This window comes from Macrosteles quadrilineatus, unplaced genomic scaffold (assembly GCF_028750875.1).
Source record: "Macrosteles quadrilineatus isolate MER2022 unplaced genomic scaffold, UCM_ALF_1.0 Scaffold_3__2_contigs__length_128488019, whole genome shotgun sequence".
Taxonomy (NCBI): domain Eukaryota; kingdom Metazoa; phylum Arthropoda; class Insecta; order Hemiptera; family Cicadellidae; genus Macrosteles; species Macrosteles quadrilineatus.
Window position 1 is genome coordinate 111186178 of NW_026542596.1, and position 21880 is coordinate 111208057.

Genomic DNA, 21880 nt, shown 5'->3' on the forward strand with positions numbered 1-21880 from the left:
CTTCTAAGCTTGCAATGAGTGCTGTAGTCTACCTAAGAATCGTTAATCGTGAAAATATCACTGTTAGTTTAGTTATTTCTAAAACTAAAGTAGCTCCTCTCAAGACAATGTCGATTCCTCGACTGGAACTCACTGCTGCTACACTACTAGTAAAACTTGTAAAGTATGTTCGGAAAATGCTCAACTTAGAATCTACCCAAGCATGGTTATGGACTGACTCTATGGTTTCCCTAACCTGGATCACAAATCAACCTTCAAAATGGAAAGACTTTGTGCGTAACAGAGTAAGTGTTATACAAGAGACAGAACCGCTCGCTAAGTGGAGGTATGTAGCAGGAAATGAAAATCCAGCCGACTGTGCTTCACGAGGTGTTACTGCTAAAATCCTTAGCAACCATAAGCTTTGGTGGACGGGTCCTCCGTGGCTGAATAAAGATGTTTATGAATGGCCATCCACGACGTTTGATCCAGCTCAAGCAGCGAAATCTGAACTGCGAATCCCTCAATCAACTTGCTACATTTTAAACTTTGAACCAGAACCAGAATTGCTAGAGCGCTTCTCAACACTGTCAAAACTATTACGTGTTACTGCCTGGTGTCAAAAGTTCATTGCCAAAACAAAAAAAAATCCATCCATACTAATTGTCAATCTTTTTTAACTCCTCAAGATCTCAACTCATCCCTTTTGTTGTGGGTAAAACTCATTCAAAAACATGCCTTCAAAAATGAGCTTGCGCGGTTACAAAACAACAGACCTTTAGAAAAATCTAATCTTATAAGTCTTAACCCCTTTGTCGATAACACTGGTTTAATGAGAGTTGGAGGCAGACTTGAACAATCTTCATTAGAATATGATTCAAAGCATCCTTATATCCTTCCGAAGAATTCTAAGTTCTCAAAACTAGTGATAGATGATGCTCATCTCAGGACTCTGCATAGTGGCACCCGTTGTACACTTGCAACCGTTCGTCAGAAGTTCTGGGTTGTTGGAGGTAGACCTATCGTCAAACGAGAACTGTTAAAGTGTGTTACTTGTGCTCGTTATCGCTCTCAAAGAGCTCAACAATTAATGGGGCAGCTTCCTCCTACAAGAACATCACCATCACGTCCCTTTTTGCACTCTGGTGTAGATTACGCATGCCCTTTTGTAGTCAAAACATGGCATGGAAAGAGAGCAAAAACCTACAAAGGTTATATTGCGGTGTTCATCTGCTCGGCGACCTCAGCTATTCATCTAGAGTTGGTTTCCAACTACTCAGCAGAAGCCTTCATAGCGGCTTACAAACGATTCACCAGCCGTCGAGGCATCTGTGCTACTTTAACGAGTGACTGCGGGACAACATTTGTAGGAGCTGACAAAGAACTGAAAAGGTTGTTTTCATCGTCTTCAGCAGAATCAGGTCAACTCAAATCCCTGCTTGCTAATGATGGAACTGAATGGAAATTCAACCCTCCTGCTGCTCCACATTTTGGAGGTCATTGGGAAGCTGGTGTTAAATCAGTTAAATACCATCTCAAAAGAGTTATGAAGACCCACCTACTAACTTACGAAGAATTTTCGACAGTGCTGGTACAAATAGAAGCTGTACTCAATTCTCGCCCTCTCTGCCAGCTTACAGAAGATCCAGACGATCTAGCAATCCTAACCCCTGCGCACTTTTTAGTTGGCGAATCTTTAACTACTATCCCAGAACCTAATCAAGAAAACCAACCCACATCAAGACTTACTCGATGGAAATTAACTCGCCAAATGTTGGAATCATTTTGGAAGAAGTGGTCTCGGGAGTACCTTCAACAACTTCAAGCAATATACAAATGGAGATTTCCTTCCTGTTCAATAAAACTCGGATCAGTTGTTCTTGTTGTTGATGAGCAATTACCACCATCAAAGTGGCCGCTAGCAAGAGTGACTGAACTTCATCCAGGTCGTGATGGACTTACCCGAGTAGCCACTCTGAGAACATCAAGTACCTCACTGAAAAGACCAATAGTCAAGCTTTGTCCTCTTCCAATTGAAGTCAGTGATTAATATTTATTGCTCCTTCGGTGCAATGGGGGGGGAGAATGTTTAAAGTTATTTTTTTCTAATTCACTGTTTCTAACAGCTGGTCTTATTTTATATCATGTTTACTTTTTGTTCAGTTTAAAGAAATACAGTCCACTAAAAACATCATCTAGTTTTTCTCTCTTAATTATCTATCTACATCTATCGTTTAATCTAAGTTTATCCATCAGTATCTAAATTCTTTAATCAACTATTATTAGTATTTTCCAGGTTTTATTATATAGAATTATGTTGTTATTTATGCAGCAACTGTTTATTTTCTAAATGTAATAGATTCGAGATTAAAAATAAAAAATTCAAAATTATTTATTTTCATTAAATGTACAATTAGTGACATATGTTATGCAAATGAAAAATATTCCTCTCACAACAACCAAAATATTCCTCTCTGAAAATATATCTGTGTGAGGCACTCGTTGACATCGCTCTTAAAAAATATAAACTAACATTAAACAAATTTTCTAATTAACAATTATATAATTCATGTATTAAACATAAAAGGGTTAAAAGATTAAACATAAACGGTTAAACATAAAAAAAAAATCTTCGTCCTAGATCCAATAAGAACCACACTAGTTCTTGACATTTATTTTTTAATTTAACTCAAAAACATATTACTTGATCAATAGCTTGATGTAAAACTAAGGATATCTCCCAACAACTGGCGGTGTCGGTCTAAGTAAGGGTTGCCTCAGACCATCCCTCATTAATCTAATGGGGTTGGAATGTTAATAACAAGGATGATGATCCGTGGTCTGCTGTTATTTATTTGCCTTAGACTCCTTTTCTGCCCTGTAGGCCTCTTTATTAAATTAAGGCTCTGCAAAGAATATAGTAGTGTATTTTCCTTTTTTTTTAGAGGGATTTCCCTTTTATACAATTGTTCACTAGAGTTTTTGAGCTAGCATTATTATGTTCATTTAAAATTTAAAATATTGAATGTTTTCTTTTTCCAAGTGTTTAATTTTGTCGAATAGTCATCAGCGTATGCAAAATGCAGAGACAGGGAAAAAATTAAACAATAATTTACCAAATCTAATGTATATAATTTCCACATTATATTACCTAATAAGGATCCTATTAATGCTGCAGCCAAACAAATTCGAACCGTTTTACGTTAATTAATATATTTCAAACTGATATAATGATTTCAGATCGTCAAACTAGGACAGATCGCCCCTGAAATTAATTAACATTTTAATTTTCTATAAAAAGACATTAGTTCACTTGTATATCGTGTGTTGTTTAAAAGATTAAATATTTAAAATAGTAAACGTTTAAAGATGATAATAATTATTTATATTAAATAGTTCATATGATATAGTAAACAAATTTTGTCATACAATTTTTAACAATAACTTTGTAATGGAATTCAAATATTACAGTATTTTAACTACGGGTAAAAATAATACAAAAACTTTTAAAACTGTTACTACACAATTTTTTAAATAATAACGTGTATTTTTCAACTGTGAATAGAAATGGGTGATTAGCAAAGTTATTTTATATTTAAGAACTCCAAGTTTTATCATAATGAAAATAAACCAAATGATTAAAATAGTTATAACAATAAAATTAAAAACCATTAAAATCGTTAAAGGTTTTGTAATTTTTGAAGATAATTCAAAACACAGAAAGCTAGGCATATCATAAATAGTTGTGATTAGTGGAAAGGTGAATCTTATACAGTTCATTCAAAGCTAAACATCTCATTAGTTGTATTATTTACTGGAGAGCTTATTTTATAAAGAGATCAATGTCTGGTAAATTTATTTTATGAAAAATTCTCCCTCCCGAAACTCATTAAAACAACGCTTATGGAGTCTCTTTCTGAAGTAACTTTGTTTCCACTTTTGAAGTTGCCTCTAGTTGTTCAAAAGTTTGTTGTAATGTGCAAAGTTTTTTTTCGAGTCAGAAAGATTACAAGTTTTTATTTTTTCTCAAAATACTTGCCATTCTCACGTTTGATAAGAAAACGCATTTTTCATCATTTGTGTTTAGTTAAATAAATGTAACAGTACTAGTTTTAACGTATGATTGTGTAAGTCAAGTGAAAATATAACGTACTATTAATGGAGAGAAAATCAATTATTCTCAACAGTACAAAACAATTAATTGCAAATATACGTAAGCTTGGGTTATAGAATATGCATTTTGTGAGGGCATTAGCCTAGTGAGTAGGCTTCGTGTAGGTTTTTTGTTGTCTTAGGACGCTAGGAATAAGCCCGGAATTGATTTTCACATTACTTCAGGCTATACCTATAACTTAGTTAAAATCCATTGCTGATTTGGTGGAATTTGAACCGGGACCCCAGGAAGCGGAGTCCCGCGCTCTAACCACTAGACCAGCTCGCTCCTTAGGCTTCGTGTAAGTAGTGTTAACCCTCTTTCATGCTAACAATGCAAGTAACTTAATGTGCTACAGCCATTTTTTAGTCTAGTGCGCTTCAAGCTTAGTCTAGTAGCAAATGAATTTGTGACAAATGCTAGATACAGTACTTTCATACAAATATATTCATTTTTAATAATGACAAACTAAAATGCCAGTTTACAACTAGTCATAGTCGAATGAAACTATAGCCTTGTTTATGTCCTATAAAAGACGTTATAGCATAAAATCAGTTGCCATTTAAAATTGGTGATAGAGTGAAAGGATAAAAAATAAATAGAAATTCACATTTAGTGCACACTGGTTTTTTTTATATTTTTTCCGATTTATTAACCGACCAGCATTCCATTGCTAAAAAGATTAGGTATAATATAAGAAACAAAATAGTATTGTTGATTACATTAATATAGGTATAGGTCAGCTATGCCCCTCAGGCACTAATCGTCACTGTTTTAGCAGGTCGGGCTCTAAAGGCGCTGTCCACTAATGAAATGCACACTAGTGGTGGAAATTATTTTATTATAAACCTGGCTCATCTTTAACATGGCAATGGAATGCCTAGTTGCATCTATAGTCGCATTGAGTCATATGAAAGTAACAGTAACCTAGTGCTATGTGTGTCACAGGTGTTTTGTCGTTTACTCAGCTCTAGGATGATGTCAGTTACGTTATTGTGTTGCTCTATAACATGTACTCCATCACACTGGCTGTAATATTCTTCTCGTCCATCGTAAGTGCTTGTTTCTCTATGTTACTTAGTTTTGAGGTTGAAAAGATCAGTTTAGTAGCTTAATTCAGTGGAACCTCGATAGCAAGTCTCTCATATGAGTGAATAAGGCTTATTATCAAGGTAGAATTCTATCGAGGTTTACAATAACATGTCAATAGGAGTGATGTAATGAAGGATATTTTTAAAATTACTTTTCTGAACAAGGATGACTTACTGTTGTTGGTTTTGTTATTGAGGTCCATTGACACTCTTTCAAATGGAATAACAACTAGTAATCATAAAACGACAACCTACTCAACAATACGAATTTATTGTTCTCATGTTGTGTGTGAAAAAACGTGCTTTGTGTGTGATGTTTTATGATCACTCGCTCAAGTAGATAACTGTGCGCTAAGATTTAAGTATTTTTGGTGCTTTAAATATTTCGGGGTCCTCCTTTATTTGATTAGAAATCAAACTACTTAAAGTTAGTTGATTTTGACTTAAATCTTACCATGTGACAAAAGGCGCTGTTAAATATATATTCCTACCGCTGCATGGAAATTGTCAAATTGACATACCTGTTAACAGTACGCAAAATAGGTCATTGCTGCTCTAGAGCAGGAATGGACCATTCCCGTTTGCTAAATCAGCTGATTTCATAGTTGTTGTTTCTAGAGCAATCACACCCACGGATCCGTTTAGTTAAAAACCGGTAAGAAACAACACCACCCTTAAAAAAATAATCCAAATTTCATTGTATATACATCTAAGAAGTTAATCAGTGTGTTATCATAAGTTTATTATGGTGGTAGGTAAAATCTTGTTGTGATTCGATAGTTCACCTTCCCATTCCTGAGAAAGTCAAGACCCAAATAAACCAGGATAATTTCACAGCTTGACTTACTCAGTAAAAAATGTAAACACAAGGAAACCTATTTTCAATCTACATTAAGTTTCATTCATATTTTGGTAAAAATGTGCACAGTGGCCACATATTTAATCATCAATTTCAATCAATTTATTATTATCAATCAATTATCTATTAATACTGAAAAAGTAATAATATATAGCTTCTCGTATAACCTGTTTTATCTTTCTGAACAACAATTACGTTTTTATAAAATATATAAAATTCCAAAAAGAGAAGATTTTACTCCTATATATATATTTTCAACCACATTAACACCCCACTTATTTTCTAGCAGCTCGCCCCATCGTGTTGTGTAGGATCTGATGAAGATTCAAAGGAGACCCCAACCAATGCGTCCACCACGGAATGCGAGCCTCTACTAGGGTCGGTCATTCGACAGGTCGACTCCGCCGGTCAGGTGCTTCTGGACGTCTACAAAACTCTCCTTGATCCTCTGGGCATCCTCCTGAACGTTCCCCAGAAACCTCCGGAACCTGCCAAGGTGGAGGGTACAGCTGACGATAACAATCATAAAAGAGGCTAAAGCGAAAGTGTGAATACATTTGCTGGAGTCATGAGAATAGGTACATAATTTTGTATTGACAATTGTGATACAAGTGCGAAGGTGTGAAGATTGTATATAAAACAATTAGTTTGAATTAAGCTAATACTAAGACATTAGAGAATAATTTAGAATACGCAAGGAGACCAGTAAATATTTTAATTAAGATCAAATATGCATGTTTTAAGAACTAATAATTTACGTGGCCTCCTTGTTTCAAAAGGAATTTATTATTTCAATAGTTCTTATAATATAGATAATATTTTACGTGTTTAACCCTATTGCTATAAATCTATTATAAATCGCGTAGGAATATTATTACAAGAACAATAAAACACTATCCAACATTAAAAACTAATAGTATTTCCATACCTATTATATTAGTACAACCTGCTAAATCTATTAGTCGTTGTGAAAATAATTCTTTAACAGATATTGATTTGTGTCATGTAACAGGACTCTATAGTATAGAATACAAGATATTTTGTGAATACTGAACGCTCTATCTTATTTTCGATTTAGTTTTTTAATCAACAAAAGAATATATCTTCCTAAATGGACAACATATTAACCAACAATGTATGTTAGTTTATCATATTTATTTATACATACCTAAAACATAGAGTATATCTACATCAGAATTATTTATCATTGATCAAAATATCGTCAGCGTTTTCGAAATTCACTGGATGAGTAATTGTTGAAGGTACAAATGTTTGAGCTATCAAATCTGATGGTGGACATGTGGAGGCGAGATCATTTGTCATACCTGAGCACAGAGTTTTGACTGGACAACAGTCATGAGTGATTACCCTCTGATACGTTCCAATAATGTTGTCACTGCTCACTGCTCAGCCTTTACAACGGCTTTCGAGGTATCATTGTCTTCAGAGAAATATAAATAAAAATACCCCCGCCGCAGCAAACCTGCAGACTAAGCGAATTTCCATTTGCCTGATTGGATTTACACTAAAATGTCTCCTTAAAAATATTACATTTATTCCCTATTTAAATAGCATTAGTTTAACGAGTACTTAGGTTTGCTACAACAGGGTGGCAAAAAAGTGTTTTTTTGTAAAATTTTAATAGTTTAGTATGACCGCATTTTCCAAATTTGATCAAAATATTCTCATAAGCAAGCAAACTACAACAGTTTAAAATTTTTTCCATAAGAAAAACATGAGAATTTTAAATTCAACATTTTTTTAATTTTTTTCGTAGCCATTAGGCGCATAATAACGCTTTAATACACTAAATTATTTTTTTTTAAGCTTTACAAAATGGTTTGGAAAGAAGTTGCTAAATTTTATGTTTTTACGGTCAAAAATGTGAAAAACCTATTTTGACCCCATAAAATCCCCCATAAACCCCTCTTCCCATAGTCCGATCATGCTGGTTCGTGAACTCGTTCGAATAAACGTAGGTTTACACGTTTGTACCAAATTTCATAAAAATCGGATGATTTTTGCTCGAGTTATCGCGCTAACGGTCACATATATAAGAATAGGGACCTCGAAACGAAAAAGTAAATCGGTCCCGGGTCCAGGTCTTACCATGAGTACTACGGTAATAGCTTATTCCCTATATGCAAATTCGCTAAAATAAAGTTAAAAGAGATACCATCTGTGCTAATGTACTGTAGCATTATCGCATGCCTCGATGGTAGACTGGTCTGCAAAACGTAAAGTTAATCTTTTTATAAAATATGTCTAATTTAAAATTTTTAGATGGGTTCCATTGCTTAAGGTCTGCTCTGTACTACAGAGTCACGAAATATTGAAAGGATAATTTTTATCGCTAAATGGTGCGATTTGATCCCCAAAACAAAGCTAAATAATACCTGTGATCTGCAAGATTTAAACTAGGGCCTTATAGGAGACTAAACTTGTCCTCACCAGCCGTGCATAGTTCAGCAGTAAAATAGTGGATTTGTATGTCAGCACTATCTCACACTATATAAAGACAGACATATATTTAAAGGACTTAAGATTTAATTCTTGTATTGGTTAACTACACACCAGAATTATTACACACCAGAAACCTAAACGGATGATACGGCGTAACGAGCTATCTAAAAATACCATAAATAATAAAATGGCGAACAAGAGTACTTTAACTGTAGACAGAACATTTTCCATCGCTAAAAAACTCACAGACTATATAGTAACAGTTTTTGGGGGCTAATAATAATATAATCTAAGGCCTTTTCTTCTTTTTTTCTTTCTAAGGTCGCTAGGCACGAGCCTGGAATTGTTGTTCACATTACTTCATGCTAGACCTACGGGTTACGGCATTAGATAACATGTATTGGTGATTTGAACCCAGAACCCCAGGACCCGCGCTCTAACCACTAGACCAGCTCGTTTCCCCAATCTGAGGCCCTTGGGTTTACTGTAACTAGTAATAGTACAACAAGTTATTACACGTTATGAAAATATTAAACATTGTTAGTGAATTAAAGTTTATATAGTTATAAACTAAATAACAGTCATCTAAAGATATTTTTCTTACCCCAAGCAAATCAAGATTTTCACCTACAGGTTTATAGTCACCAACAATATAAATAAACACTAAAATTGAAGGTAATATTTCGCCACTGCATCTAATGAATCCCATAGCGACTGTGTGAATAAAATTTTAAATAAGTTGTGGAAAAAAAACTTACATCATTGGAAACTGGATTGGTATTAGCTGTCTAATTGGTCAATTTGTAAATTCCAAACATCATCGTTCATCAGACATCATAACTCTGGATACCAAATGTATTTCACCGAGAGTTGGGCGCGTCTAGATCGTATATTCGTTACTAGTGCGCTCTAATGTAGGTCACAGCTGGTTCTCATGTGTTCATTTATTTATCATAGTTTGGCACTACTCGTAACAATGTCATCTCTATTGGTAAGTATTATACTACAGAAATAATGTAACTATAAAGTAGCTATAATATAAATGAATAAAAGAATCGTTCCCAGCGTTGTTTAAAGCAAATCGTTTAGATTATGTAACAACATAGTGTTTAATCGGTGAAGGTAAATAAATATTAACCATAATCGCACATTTTATTTTGATCTAAGTTTAGCTATTGTTGATTGATTTAGTTTTGGGTTATTGTTCATGGTAGTTTGTAGCTTGAGTATTTACAATTTATATTGAATTAAAAATAGTTTAGGTGTATTCGGTGTTATTTAATTGATTTAATTGATGCTATTGTTTTTATTGGTCGTGGTTGTATAGTTCATGCCTTAATAATAAAATAAATATCAATATAATAAAAATATCTTTCGCAAAGTGAACTGTTTTTGTGGTGAAGTGGTTTTAAGTGCATAATGTTTAAACCCGCATAGTTTAAAAAGCGTAAATAAAATGATTAGTTCTGCAAAAACTTCAAATACCTTAAAATTATAATGTTTTTAGGAAAGGATATCATCATGTGAGCTTGACAATGGTACATTATGCCCAACTGAAGACCTTAACGAAGACAACGCCACGAGTAATAACCCTAATAAGAAACCAGCTTCGGCATCTTGTAATCCAATATTAAATACAATACAAAAGTTGGATGATATTGGGCAAAAAATACTAGAAGTAATAGACCCTTTGAATATATTGTCCGCACCTTTAACAGCACTTCAGAATTTAGGTTATGAAGATGTCTCGAGTACTGGAAGTAAAACTGGAAATATAGGAGGGCCAGGTTCAACAGAATCGAAACCAGGAGTTAAAAAAGGAACAAGGGATCCATCAAAGTATCAGATAAACAATCCGTCAGACAAGCCAGAAACTGATTTAGACAGTTCCAATGCTCAAGTTCAATCATCTCAAAAACAGCCTGTAGAAGAAACAATGCATTTAGAAGCATCTTCTGATACAGGAACTTCAGCCTCTACTAATCCATTACCAACAGTACCATCTTCTGCACCGTTTTCCTCTGCGTCAAAGGTTTCATCTGTTGATCCCTCTACGAGTCTATCAGGTACTTCAGATTCGTCAGCAGTAATTCCTTCTTCAACATCATCACCTGCCACATCACAATCTCCTACTGAATCAATACCGGTCACTTCTCCTTCAACAATAAAACCAGCAGATTCTCCATCAAAATTAGAACCAGCAAATTCTCCTCCAGAAGAAACACCAGCTAGTTCTTCCACAGAACCGACACCAGCAAAATCTCCTGCTGAGACGAAACCAAACGGTTCTTCTTCAGAGACAAAACCAAGCGATTCTCCTGCAGAATCAATAATTGCAAATTCTCCCCCAGAATCCAAACCAGCTAGTTCTCCCAAAGAACCAACACCAGCTAGTTCTTCTACACAGTCAACACCAGCCAAACCTCCTGCTGAGACAAAACCAAAAGATTCTTCTGCACAATCAAAACCAAGCGATTCTCCTGCAGAATCAACAATAGCAAATTCGCCCTCAGAATCCAAACCAGCTAGTTCTCCCAAAGAATCAACACCAGCTAGTTCTCCTACACAATCAACACCAGCAAAATCTCCTGCTGAAACAAAACCAAAAGATTCTCCTGCACAATTAAAACCAAGCGATTCTCCTGCAGAAGCAACAATAGCAAATTCTCCCCCAGAATCCAAACCAGCTAGTTCTCCCAAAGAATCAACACCAGCCAAATCTCCTGCTGAGACAAAACCAAACGGTTCTTCTTCAGAGACAAAACCAACCGATTCTGCTGTAGATGTAACACCTACAGGCTCAACATCAAATACTCCCTCAACACCAGTATCTACACCCAAAACAAACTCTGAACCATCTAAATCAGAGAACTCAACTACTGAATCTAAAAACTCCCCTGCAGAATCTTCACAGGCAGCGCCTACAAAGTCTTCTACTCCAGAATCCCCTGCCAAACAATTGTCTTCTACAGGAAGCTCTTCGCCTTCTAAGGAGTCTACTTCGCCTGCAGAGTCTTCAATTAAAACACCTGCCCCGAAATAAAACGTTTTAGTTCAAAGCTTCACAGATAAACGAGCAAGACAGTGGAGACAATAATAGGGTAGTGAAGGGTCCTGAAAGTAGTGTAAGGCTTATTGGCTTAAAGTGCTGCCATTGAGTGATTAACATGCAACCGGGTACGTTCGTTTGTGGTGTATTCGACAATCCCTCTTTTGTGATTATTGATATTATGGTATGACTTGATACTTGTGAAAACCATTCAACATAATCACGTGAAAAGGTAATATTAACATAATTAATTAAGCTAAATTTTTGGTAGTTTTGCATGGTAGAGGTTAGCTGTAAGAAAGGACCATAGAGTCATAAGTTAGCCTCAATAAAGAAGATGTTTATTTTTGAAAACTGTGGTAAAAGTGCCAAACCACTTTACATTCTTTTTTTCTCGATTTATTACCCCGTCAAAACATATTCAAAGACTTCTTCGCAGGTCTTCATAGGCAAGTAGTACGTATAAACTGTAGATACAAGGTAAATTATGTATCGAAATAGACATACAAAACCCAAATGGCCTAATTTACAATTTAAAAATATTCTTATAACAGTTTACGTAATAAAGAGTTTTCTCTATACACGATTATAACTATATGTCATATGTATGTATATGTTTCAACATAAACTGCCCCTACTGCTGTTTTTAATATATTCTTTTAACATATTTGAAAAGAACAACCGTGCGACCATGAAAATATCGTTAATAAGCAACACATTAAACCTTGGGTCCAAGTTAAAATCCAGCCAATTACCGATGCATTTTTCTTTACAAAAAGTTGATGCGGTACCTGTTAGAAAACCAGTATAAAGAACCTAGATATGAAAGAAACTTACAGTGTCAAGGGCAGCCATTACACACAAAAAGATGCCCACTATAATCTACCAAACCAGAAGTAAACTTTAGTTTGTTATCATAGAGGAGAATTACTCTATAACTTAATCTATATTGAACGGTTGCCAAAATTTATGCTCCAGACTACTTTATCGCGTCATACACCAGCATGATGCTCTATCATTGGATATCAGATTGTTTATGTTTATGTAGGCTAACCCCAGCCCCCGGTCGTAAGTTATAATCGTTTTGGGCCTTATAATGACTGGATAATAGTGGTTTACTATAATGACATGCAGATTCGAATTGGTCATGTCACTGTCATAATTCAATATCGTCATTAATCGGGTGGAATTACACACGGATTGTGATGATGGTTTTCTGTGCTCGCGGGTAAAATGGGGAACTTTTGAAGCCTAAAAATATTTTAATAGTTATGTGGTAACTTATATTGGAAATAAACAATGAAATGTATAACAAAATTTAAAGGTCAATATATAATAAATTGTTTTAAACAAAAGCGCTTTCGGAAACTAGGTTTCCTAAAGCTCTTGTGATTAAAACTATTTATTATATATTGGCCTTTTTGAGCTTTTAAATTTAGTGATACATTTCATTAGCTATGTGGTATTGACAATTAATTATTTACAAGAAGATATGTTGTAAAACATTTAACAAATAAACATACCTGGATAATCTTAGATATTTACAGATTTTATAAAAAGTATAAGTAGTTCAGTGTTCGAAGGCGTATTTTAATGTCTTAATTTTACACACCTGATTATTAGGGTCCATAAAACTTGCCTATCTATAAAAAAAATGCACAATTTAATAATAAAATAAGAATACAGCGTTTTTGACTTTGCTTAACATGTTACCCACCATTCTATTTAATTTCAATTTTACCTTAGGCATACTGAATGTTGAATATTAGCTCTGGTAGGCAAAACGTGATAATAACAGAGCTTTGAATGGGAAGAAAAATAATTTATTTAAAAAAGCAGAACAAACTAAAATAACGACTTTTTTACTTTTAGTCAAAATCAAACAGAAAAATACAAAGTGATAAGTTTATCATTATCCACTCAATAAACTTCACCAGTGACAGCCTAATCGTGCATTCAAGGCTTAATACGAGGGCTTATATTATCATCAGTTTAAAACCATAAGTGACCCTTAGTAGTAAAAAAACGTCACTTTTAAAGTACGTACTGTGTATAAATGTTTTATTCCATTTTAAAGTCGCTTTAAAGGCTTCGTCAGCATCATTATTTTTACGCAAGACATATTGAATGATTTTAGAGAAGTAAAAAGCTAACATCTCCTACGGCGAATGTGTCTAATGAATAATTTAACAACCTTCTATTCTGTAAATGAAAACCTGGGAATTAATTAACGAAATCCGTACCTTACACAGCTCGATCCCTCATTACTGCTTGGTATTTCTATCGTGCTAAAACAATCTTTATCAACTTTACATATATAGAATAGCTAATTCAAAAATAAAACTTTTAATTTGGCTTTTTGTGAATACATTCGATTTTACATGCTATTCTTTCTTGATTACTAGCATTGACTATTGGATATAGAAGTTGTTGTATAGTCAAAGATACTAGCTAAACAACCAAAATTTTACTTTTCACAAAATTATTTTATTTTATAGTGAAAGTAGTAAAATTGTAAAATTCTTATACATTATCAACAGAAATTTTTTACACTTTATAGTTCCCGTGTATTGTGTGACTTCTTAGTAAAGATTGTTGCTTCGCTGTCTCTCAGGCGCTACCCAACTCTATCGTTGGCACAAAAATGACACAATTTTATTATGTACTTAGTTTATTTAATTATTACACTCTAAGTTCTCTACTCTAAGCTATTGGCGTATTTTATTAATCGTGTGGAATTAATAACCTCACTCACGATCGTATATGTATGCTTAATTAACTGTATTTAAAACTTCCTAATTTTATGTATTAGCCTATTTAATACATAGACTATGCAATTGTGGTATCATAATTAAATTAAAATTTTTCCGAATAAAAAGTGTCCGAAAATATTTTTTTTAATGATTCTTTGGGTTTAAAACCAAACTTTGATAAAATTTCGGCATATATTCGTCAACATATAATCGTCAAGAAATTTTCCTAGGATATTATAAAGTGATGATACTGAACACAATTAGGTTTATTTGATCTTAAAAGTACATAACTGTCATTAACTTAATTGCATTAATATTTCTTCTTGGTAAAACTAATAAGTTGCGTTTATATACTTCCAATGTAGGTACTTCAAATATAGGTACACTATTGTTATAAAATATTAAATATTTTTTTAATATGCAACAAATATAAATAAATAACTTCTTATGCTTTATTGAAAGTATATTAGTTAAATAATCAACTGATTTTCATTATCATTTGAGCTTAGTCCTCTACCTGCAATTCTAGAAAACTATGAAATTGATTCAATGTTTTCCAAAAAATATCTTTGATGAATTTCAATGTATTAAAATTATAAAGGGATAAAGAATTCGTTGAAAACTCCAATTGGTTGTATAATAAATTTACCTTTTGTAGCAAAAACTAAAAATATGTTCTTATATGTGTAACGTGATCATAAGTAATAAGCTGACCACTTTTTGGAACTCTGACTATAGACCCATTCATATAAAATACTAAGGAACGTAAATAGTAAAAACTAAAATTTTGCTGATAATCTAAACATTTGTTAAACTACGATGTCTGTTAAGTTTCTTCACTTAACCACAGAGTACACAAGGTCTTATTGATTGTCGTGAGTCCCTACAGTTGTAATCCTACACATTGTCATTGCCATGTGTTGTCCAAGTCACCCTCCAGAAGTGAATTGCTCATAACTCCACCTCAAGACAGACTCAACTTTAATTTCCGTCCTTTCCCTCCAGATAGGATGATAAATGAATCAGGGGGTTGACGGAAACCAGCCACACTCCGGCCACACCGTCATAGCAACCAACCGTACACATTTGTTAATACGGAGAGTTTGATGTGTAGCAACGTTAAACAATCATGAAATCCTATAATTTTTGTTAGCGATATTTCTAATACAGGGTTGTTCAGAGTTGGCATAGACAAATATAATGAACATAGACTGACTTCAGGGTTGCGGTTAACATAAAATGTTCCGGCGCCCACCGCTATGAGTGTCGTGTAGTTACGGCGCACACCGCTGTAGCGTCTGCTGGTAGCATACTTTGTGCACTGTAACTACACGGCACTCCTAGCGGTGGACGCCGGAAGCTTCCTTTGACAGTCTATATTATTATTCTTATTGTCTATGAATGTGATTAGGGGATGAAGTTTACCAAACCTCCCTACTTTACGCCTCGGGAACAACGTACTAGTCATAAGTATTCATAAGTGTATTTTGAACAAAGGTATAATGTTTAAACACGAATCCTCCTAAACCTAAAGTGCCCTTAATGATCAAATCACCTTTATTTTATGTAAGAGAGAAATTTGAGAAGAGAACCTTCTTTTTCAAGGCATGCAAATAAAACACTTAAAGTGATTTCAAAACTTCCACGTCATGCCATTAGAGCTGACAAAAATTTGTGATTAGTGGGATATGAACTCGGGACTTCGTAGTAGACATCCAAAGGTATTACTACAAGAATATCCCCGCTTGGAAAAACTACGTAAATACTGGTGTATAAGGTTATTCATTGAAAAACTCAAAAAAGGAATATTGTTATGCATACAATGTTAGAAACCCGTGAGTTAAGAAATAATTATTTCCAACACCCGAATGTCCACCTAATTTTGATAAAATATAAAATAAACGGCAATGAAATAACATAAATCCAAAAATACCTTGTCAGGAGTGGCAACTTTTAAAATCACAATTTGTTGTTTTAAATCTGAATTAGGTTTACTAAATACTCTGGTTTTTTAAACTGCACGTTTTGTCATATTATCCAGGAATTGCACACCAAATCCCCCAACCGGAACGGCAAACACCGTGAAACGCTGCGCAAACAGGCGGCTTAACAGAATGAAAACAACATTAGGCCTAAAACTGTTGTGACTGCTACGACTAAGCTGTAAAGTAGCGCCTAGGGCGTCAAAAGGGTTGCCATTCAAAACACCATTACAGTACCACCATGAAGCTTTCCCCCATGGGAGAAAATAATTGAAGTTGTACATATTTTAAAATTGTTGTGTTGGTGTTTGTAAATAAAACCAACAATTTTTACATGCATGTCTAACGTATTTGGTAAATGAATAAAATTTGTAATTGTTATCGAATGTTTGTGTTTGCTATGTCTTTTACTGTACGGTTTTCGTAGTCCATAACAAGGTTGAAGAACAACTGGGAGGGTGGTAGTGATGAATAATCTACACTATAAATGAATAACAGAAAGGTGTAGGGTATGAAAAATACGTAAATTACCAGAGTCGAATCCAGTTTGGTATGCTCTTTTGCTATTCAGACTAGCCAATAAAATACTGAAATAATTAATAAGTTAAACTCAAATGGTTGGGGGAGTGAGCTGGTCTAGTGGTTAGAGCGCAAGACTCCAGTTCCTGGGGTCTCGAGTTCAAGTCCTGCCAAATCACCAATGGATGTTTCTAAGTGATTATGCCGTAACCCCTATTTCAAGCCAGAAGTAATGTGAAAAACAATTCGGGGCTCGTGCCTAGCGTCCTAGGGAAAAAAACTCAAACGGTCGATTTATTTTTTGAGGTTTCATTTACAGGAATTATGAAAAATATATCTTAGTTTGAGATCTATAAACTGTTTGTATTATTGTTGAAGCATTCATATAAGTGTTATTTGCCATTTTCAGCTAGGTGACGACTTATATTTTTTAGTAACCTTTGTTAATTTCACTGAGCCAATATTTATTCACACATTATAAAATCTTGGGCATAGCTAGGCGAGCTTTTAGAGCACCGGAGTTCAGTTATCGTTAATCGTAGAAGGTATAATGCAGTGGTTCGATATCCACTAAGATTTAATCTAACGTACCGTTTTAAAAAATACCTAAATAAAAATTTCAGACCTTGAGTCAGGATGGATTTCTATCTACTACAAACCTATCTCCACTAAATATCCCTATACGAATTATAATGCTGTTGGGTTGTAAATAAGCTTTGGCTCATACAACATTAAAAAGAGTATAAAACAAAATACTTTGTATGATAGTTGATATCCAATTTATGCTGATTGAGAACACTGATATATAACGAGGAAAAGGTGACACAATACTACTTTTAAACTCAGAAACAACCTCAATAATCAAGACGACTTGTTTCTTACCCTATAATTTCAACTAGTTCTCTATTCAGACCGTTTCACCCAAATACAAACAGTGAGTGAATAGAAGACAAAACTTCAGAAAAAATAACCCAAGACATCAATTGTCACGCCCCTTACTTTCGCAGAAGATAAATAAAATCTTCAGATGAATAATGGAAGTTGTCGAGCGCACGCACCTGTTTTTTTCTTCCTCTTCGTAATTACAGCTGTCCAAGCCTCCATTGTATCTTCTTAAATTAATGATTGAGGAAAACAATCCCCTATTACTATGTTTTTTTTTTTCTGCAGCTGTTAAGTTACTATTATTGAGTCCATTGAAACTAGTTGCTCTGACTGCACTCCGCAACGGGATGAAAATAGAGTAGGAAATAATGTGGTTGTACTGAAAACACAGTGACACCCATCATAGTTCAAAGAGGCAAAACTCAATCGTACTTTTTAGTTATCTTAATGCAAATATTTTTGGTGAATGTAATTTGCAATATATCGCGACAATAATAGAAAATATGTATTATAGTTTCAATTCAATTATCAATTATTAATTATTTAAGATGGGAACACCACTAGGTGCGTATTTTAACCCAAATATGAGTGAAGGATGAGTGGTGCGATCTTGTAGTCTTGTTAGTGAAGGCTGTCATATTTCTTAGACACTACTGTTAATTATAGCTCAAACAGCTAATGGCAACTAAGGGGCCTACTATAGTGGAATCAGGAATAAATTATATGTGGGAAGTTACTCATCAAGGCCTTACATATGAGTATGTGGTTGATATATGTGTGTCTTACAGTTGTCTTAAACGTCCGTGTTCCTTATTAGCTATATACATAGATATCAGAGAGCACAGCTCTCTGATAGATATATATTCATTCAGTTATGAATTTTAGAACTAGTATGGCAATGTTTTTGATTTGTATATAGAGAAGTTTTTGATAGTCTGAAAGGACACGTATGTAACTTTTTAAAATTTTAACCTTAATAACCATTGACGCATTTTCGGTATTTACTTTTTTCTTTTAGATTATTTTTGATGCTCAACAGGGTATTATTTTGTTTATTTACATTCCCGATTGTCCTACAAAAATTACCTAAGCAAAATAAACCAAGACAAAGATTGCTTACAAAAGAAGGATTTGCAAAGGAAGGTGCAAGATACGATTTGTCATGACTCTCCCCCAAGTACAACGAAATGAATAAAACCTCAAGATGAATAAATGAGGAGTGTCACTTACACGCTACCAACCCCCTCCCTCCCACCGCCCCTACCAACTCCTCTTCACCTCTTACTCAGACTCTTGTTAAGGCTGTCCCAACACTGACAGTTGCCACTCATATTTTATGTCGCCAATTTATTCTTGATTTTCATGCACCAAGAACGCTTTGAATATTATTTTAGGTTTGGTTTCATCAACATTTTGAGCTTTCAGAAAAACTAGGCAGTGATATGATTATTAAAAAAATAGGAATCTGTATTTTGTTACTAAGCAAATACTATTGTTTCCATCTTTAAATAACCTCAAATACATTGCAATTTCTTAAAAGATCAATTTACTACTTATCATTTCACTGTTTCAATCATATCAATTTACTCTAGGAGTGTTGAAATTTAACTTGAACATAAAAGTATGTAAAAATCTAATTTTATTGCTATTATATAAGAAAATGAAAGGAAGTGTATAGGACTATTGGTGAACTAGAAAAAAGAATGTAAAGATTTAAGTTTCACTCGGTCAGGTCTAAGATTGCGCAGGTACAGTAATATTGGTCGTAATAATTGAAACTAAACCCATATATAGACCAAAACATATTATTTAGGTCGAGGATTCCAGCTAATCTTTACCAGAAATGTTTACAAATTTATGGCTCCCAATGTCATGTTTCTTAATAACTAACAACAAAAAACATATACAGTAGGTTGGACATCGTCACTAATATATAAAATTCATTAAATAAACGTAAAGCAATTTTATTTGCTGCAATTTTAAAAGACAACATTACAATATATAAATAAAAACATCTCATGTGCGTAATTAGTGTCCTCACTGGATGCATTGATGAGTCGAATTTAGTATTAATATAAACAAAGAATATTACTTCTTCTTAGTCTGCAGTAAATAAATACATCTTTATAGGCAGGATAATGATGCTTAGGATATGGTCAGTAATCTAGTGGATTTAGTTACATTTAGCTAATCTAGAAATGCTCTTCACACTGTAGTTGTGATATATTTATTAACTCAATTTATGGCTACTAGTGGTTATAAGTATAGGTGAATTGTTGACTGTAGGTGAAATTAACAAAGTATGAAGATAAAGTATGAAGTAAAGAGTTTGCTTTAGTTTTGGAAAAATATTAACAATATTCTTGGATGGGAAAATGTGCTAGGAAAAAGGTATCTTTAAAAACAAACTCAAACAAAATATAAATATTGCAATATATATAAACATTGTGTTTGACAATGATTAAAAATGGTGACCATTCAACACAAATGATAATGTAACTCAGGTTCTTGTTTGTTAAATATTTTATTTGCCTTGAGGTTGAGTTTGAGGTTGTGCTTGACCTTGTGGTGCTGCAGGAGCTTGGCCTGCAGTTGCTGGAGTTTGTACTGGATTTTGTTGAGCTGGAGCCTGTTGAGCTGGAGCCTGTTGAGCTGGAGTCTGTTGAACTGGAGTCTGTTGAGCTGGAGTCTGTTGAACTGGAGACTGTTGGGGAGAAGGTTGTTGGGGTGAAGGTTGTTGAACCGAAGTTTGTTGGCCAGGAACTTGTTGTCCTGGAGCTTGCCCTGGATTTTGAGCTACCCCAGGAGCCACAGATTGACCTGGAACCCCTTGCTGGCCTTGAGCAGCTGCTTGCAAGGATGCAAGAAGATTCTGTAGAGGACCAGCTTGAGCTGGAGGTATCTGACCAGAGTTCTGCTGATTCAATGTCTGAGTCAGAGCGGTGATCAACAACTGTAAATCTGTACGCTTCTTCTGTATGAAGGCTTGTAACAGCGGCCACAATACTGGGGATGAATTTTGTGGTTGGCCAGGGGTCGTTGTTTGGGGCTGGGTGGTCGGAGCGGCAACAGCGGTAGCGGCGGGGCGTCTTTGAAAGGCGAATTTGAGAAATGGGCTACCACTACATACCTGGAACATATTTCATTATGACAGAAAAAAGTCTTTTGCAAAAAAATTTAAGTAGTCTCATATATGCATTAGAAATGCATTTAACTTACAAGACTTCGTATTTCATCTTAGATAAATATTACTTTGCAAAATTAACACTATTTCATTCTTTATAAATGATTATGTGAAAGCATAGAGCCGGAAACAAGTTTCATATTACAATCCAGTGAATCATTGAAATTTACGGTGAGATAGTATTTGATAATTTTAAAATAAATGTGGAGACTTTTTGATCAATTCATTTGAGAAGTGTGAAAGAAAAAATTATTTATTCCTAGTATAATAGACCCTTTACTAGATGTTCTGTTAATGGAAAATTGGAATACATATATTTAATAAACATTATTTTAAGTACTACGCAAACAAGGTAGAGTTTGAATAAAAGTGGAAAAAATTACTCGTGTCTCCTACTGAATAAAATTGAATTGAAATGTAATTAAAATAATAACAATTTCAAATAAAAGATAATACAATAAATTACCTGCAAGTAAATTAACATGCAGACAATGCACAATCTACAGAGTGCAGCCATGATGAGGAGTAGTCACAGAAAGTGTTACAACGGAGATACTGTAATGTTGACGACACTGAGGTGTTGACTTAGGTTATGTGATTGACGTGAGAAACATTGTCAAACATCTTCAGATATCGAGACATGTGCAGCTTGTTTTCCTGACCTCCTTTCAATGATCGACACCCAAGGTTTTTGTGTGTATACGTAAAATGGCTTAAAACTCTGCATAAAGTAATATTTTGTTAATAAGGATTACCACGCAATCTTTGTGCACGTATTTAAACTATTTTGCGTACAAACCAGAAATCCGGAGATAAAAAACAAGGGTATGATTGTGTTTAACCTTTAATCAGTTCACAGTCTTCAAGCAGGGAACCGTTTATTAACATGACATTTTACTTCATGTCCCCTTGAACTTAGATAAGTTCTTAGATATTTCTATTGAAGCAAATTCAACTCCAACC

At 34.2% G+C, this 21880-nt stretch overlaps 3 protein-coding genes across 3 annotated transcripts; 2 read left to right on the forward strand and 1 right to left on the reverse strand.

The window, feature by feature from the left end:
• Positions 1–811: 811 nt before the first annotated feature.
• LOC128989469 (uncharacterized) lies at positions 812–2029 on the forward strand. Its single transcript, XM_054411363.1, has one exon. It carries the CDS (start codon positions 812–814, stop codon positions 2027–2029), a length of 1218 nt encoding a protein of 405 aa, XP_054267338.1.
• Positions 2030–9416: 7387 nt separating this feature from the next.
• LOC128990537 (sialidase-like) lies at positions 9417–11913 on the forward strand. The gene is made up of 2 exons (XM_054412942.1): positions 9417–9536; positions 10053–11913. Exons 1-2 carry the CDS (start codon positions 9480–9482, stop codon positions 11586–11588), a joined length of 1593 nt encoding a protein of 530 aa, XP_054268917.1. The 5' UTR covers positions 9417–9479; the 3' UTR covers positions 11589–11913.
• Positions 11914–20149: 8236 nt separating this feature from the next.
• On the reverse strand, positions 20150–21497 carry LOC128990696 (uncharacterized). The gene is made up of 2 exons (XM_054413217.1): positions 21384–21497; positions 20150–20863 (listed from the first exon to the last, which is right to left on the reverse strand). Exons 1-2 carry the CDS (start codon positions 21432–21434, stop codon positions 20258–20260), a joined length of 657 nt encoding a protein of 218 aa, XP_054269192.1. The 5' UTR covers positions 21435–21497; the 3' UTR covers positions 20150–20257.
• Between the last annotated feature and the right edge of the window lie 383 nt (positions 21498–21880).

Coding starts and splice junctions, on each gene's coding strand:
- LOC128990537 (XM_054412942.1), top strand. CDS start 9,480: ATGTGTTCATTTATTTATCATAGTTTGGCACTACTCGTAACAATGTCA. Junction 9,537..10,052: donor TAACAATGTCATCTCTATTG/GTAAGTATTATA, acceptor TAATGTTTTTAG/GAAAGGATATCATCATGTGA.
- LOC128989469 (XM_054411363.1), top strand. CDS start 812: ATGAGAGTTGGAGGCAGACTTGAACAATCTTCATTAGAATATGATTCA.
- LOC128990696 (XM_054413217.1), bottom strand. CDS start 21,434: ATGGCTGCACTCTGTAGATTGTGCATTGTCTGCATGTTAATTTACTTG. Junction 20,864..21,383: donor GCATGTTAATTTACTTGCAG/GTAATTTATTGT, acceptor AATATGTTCCAG/GTATGTAGTGGTAGCCCATT.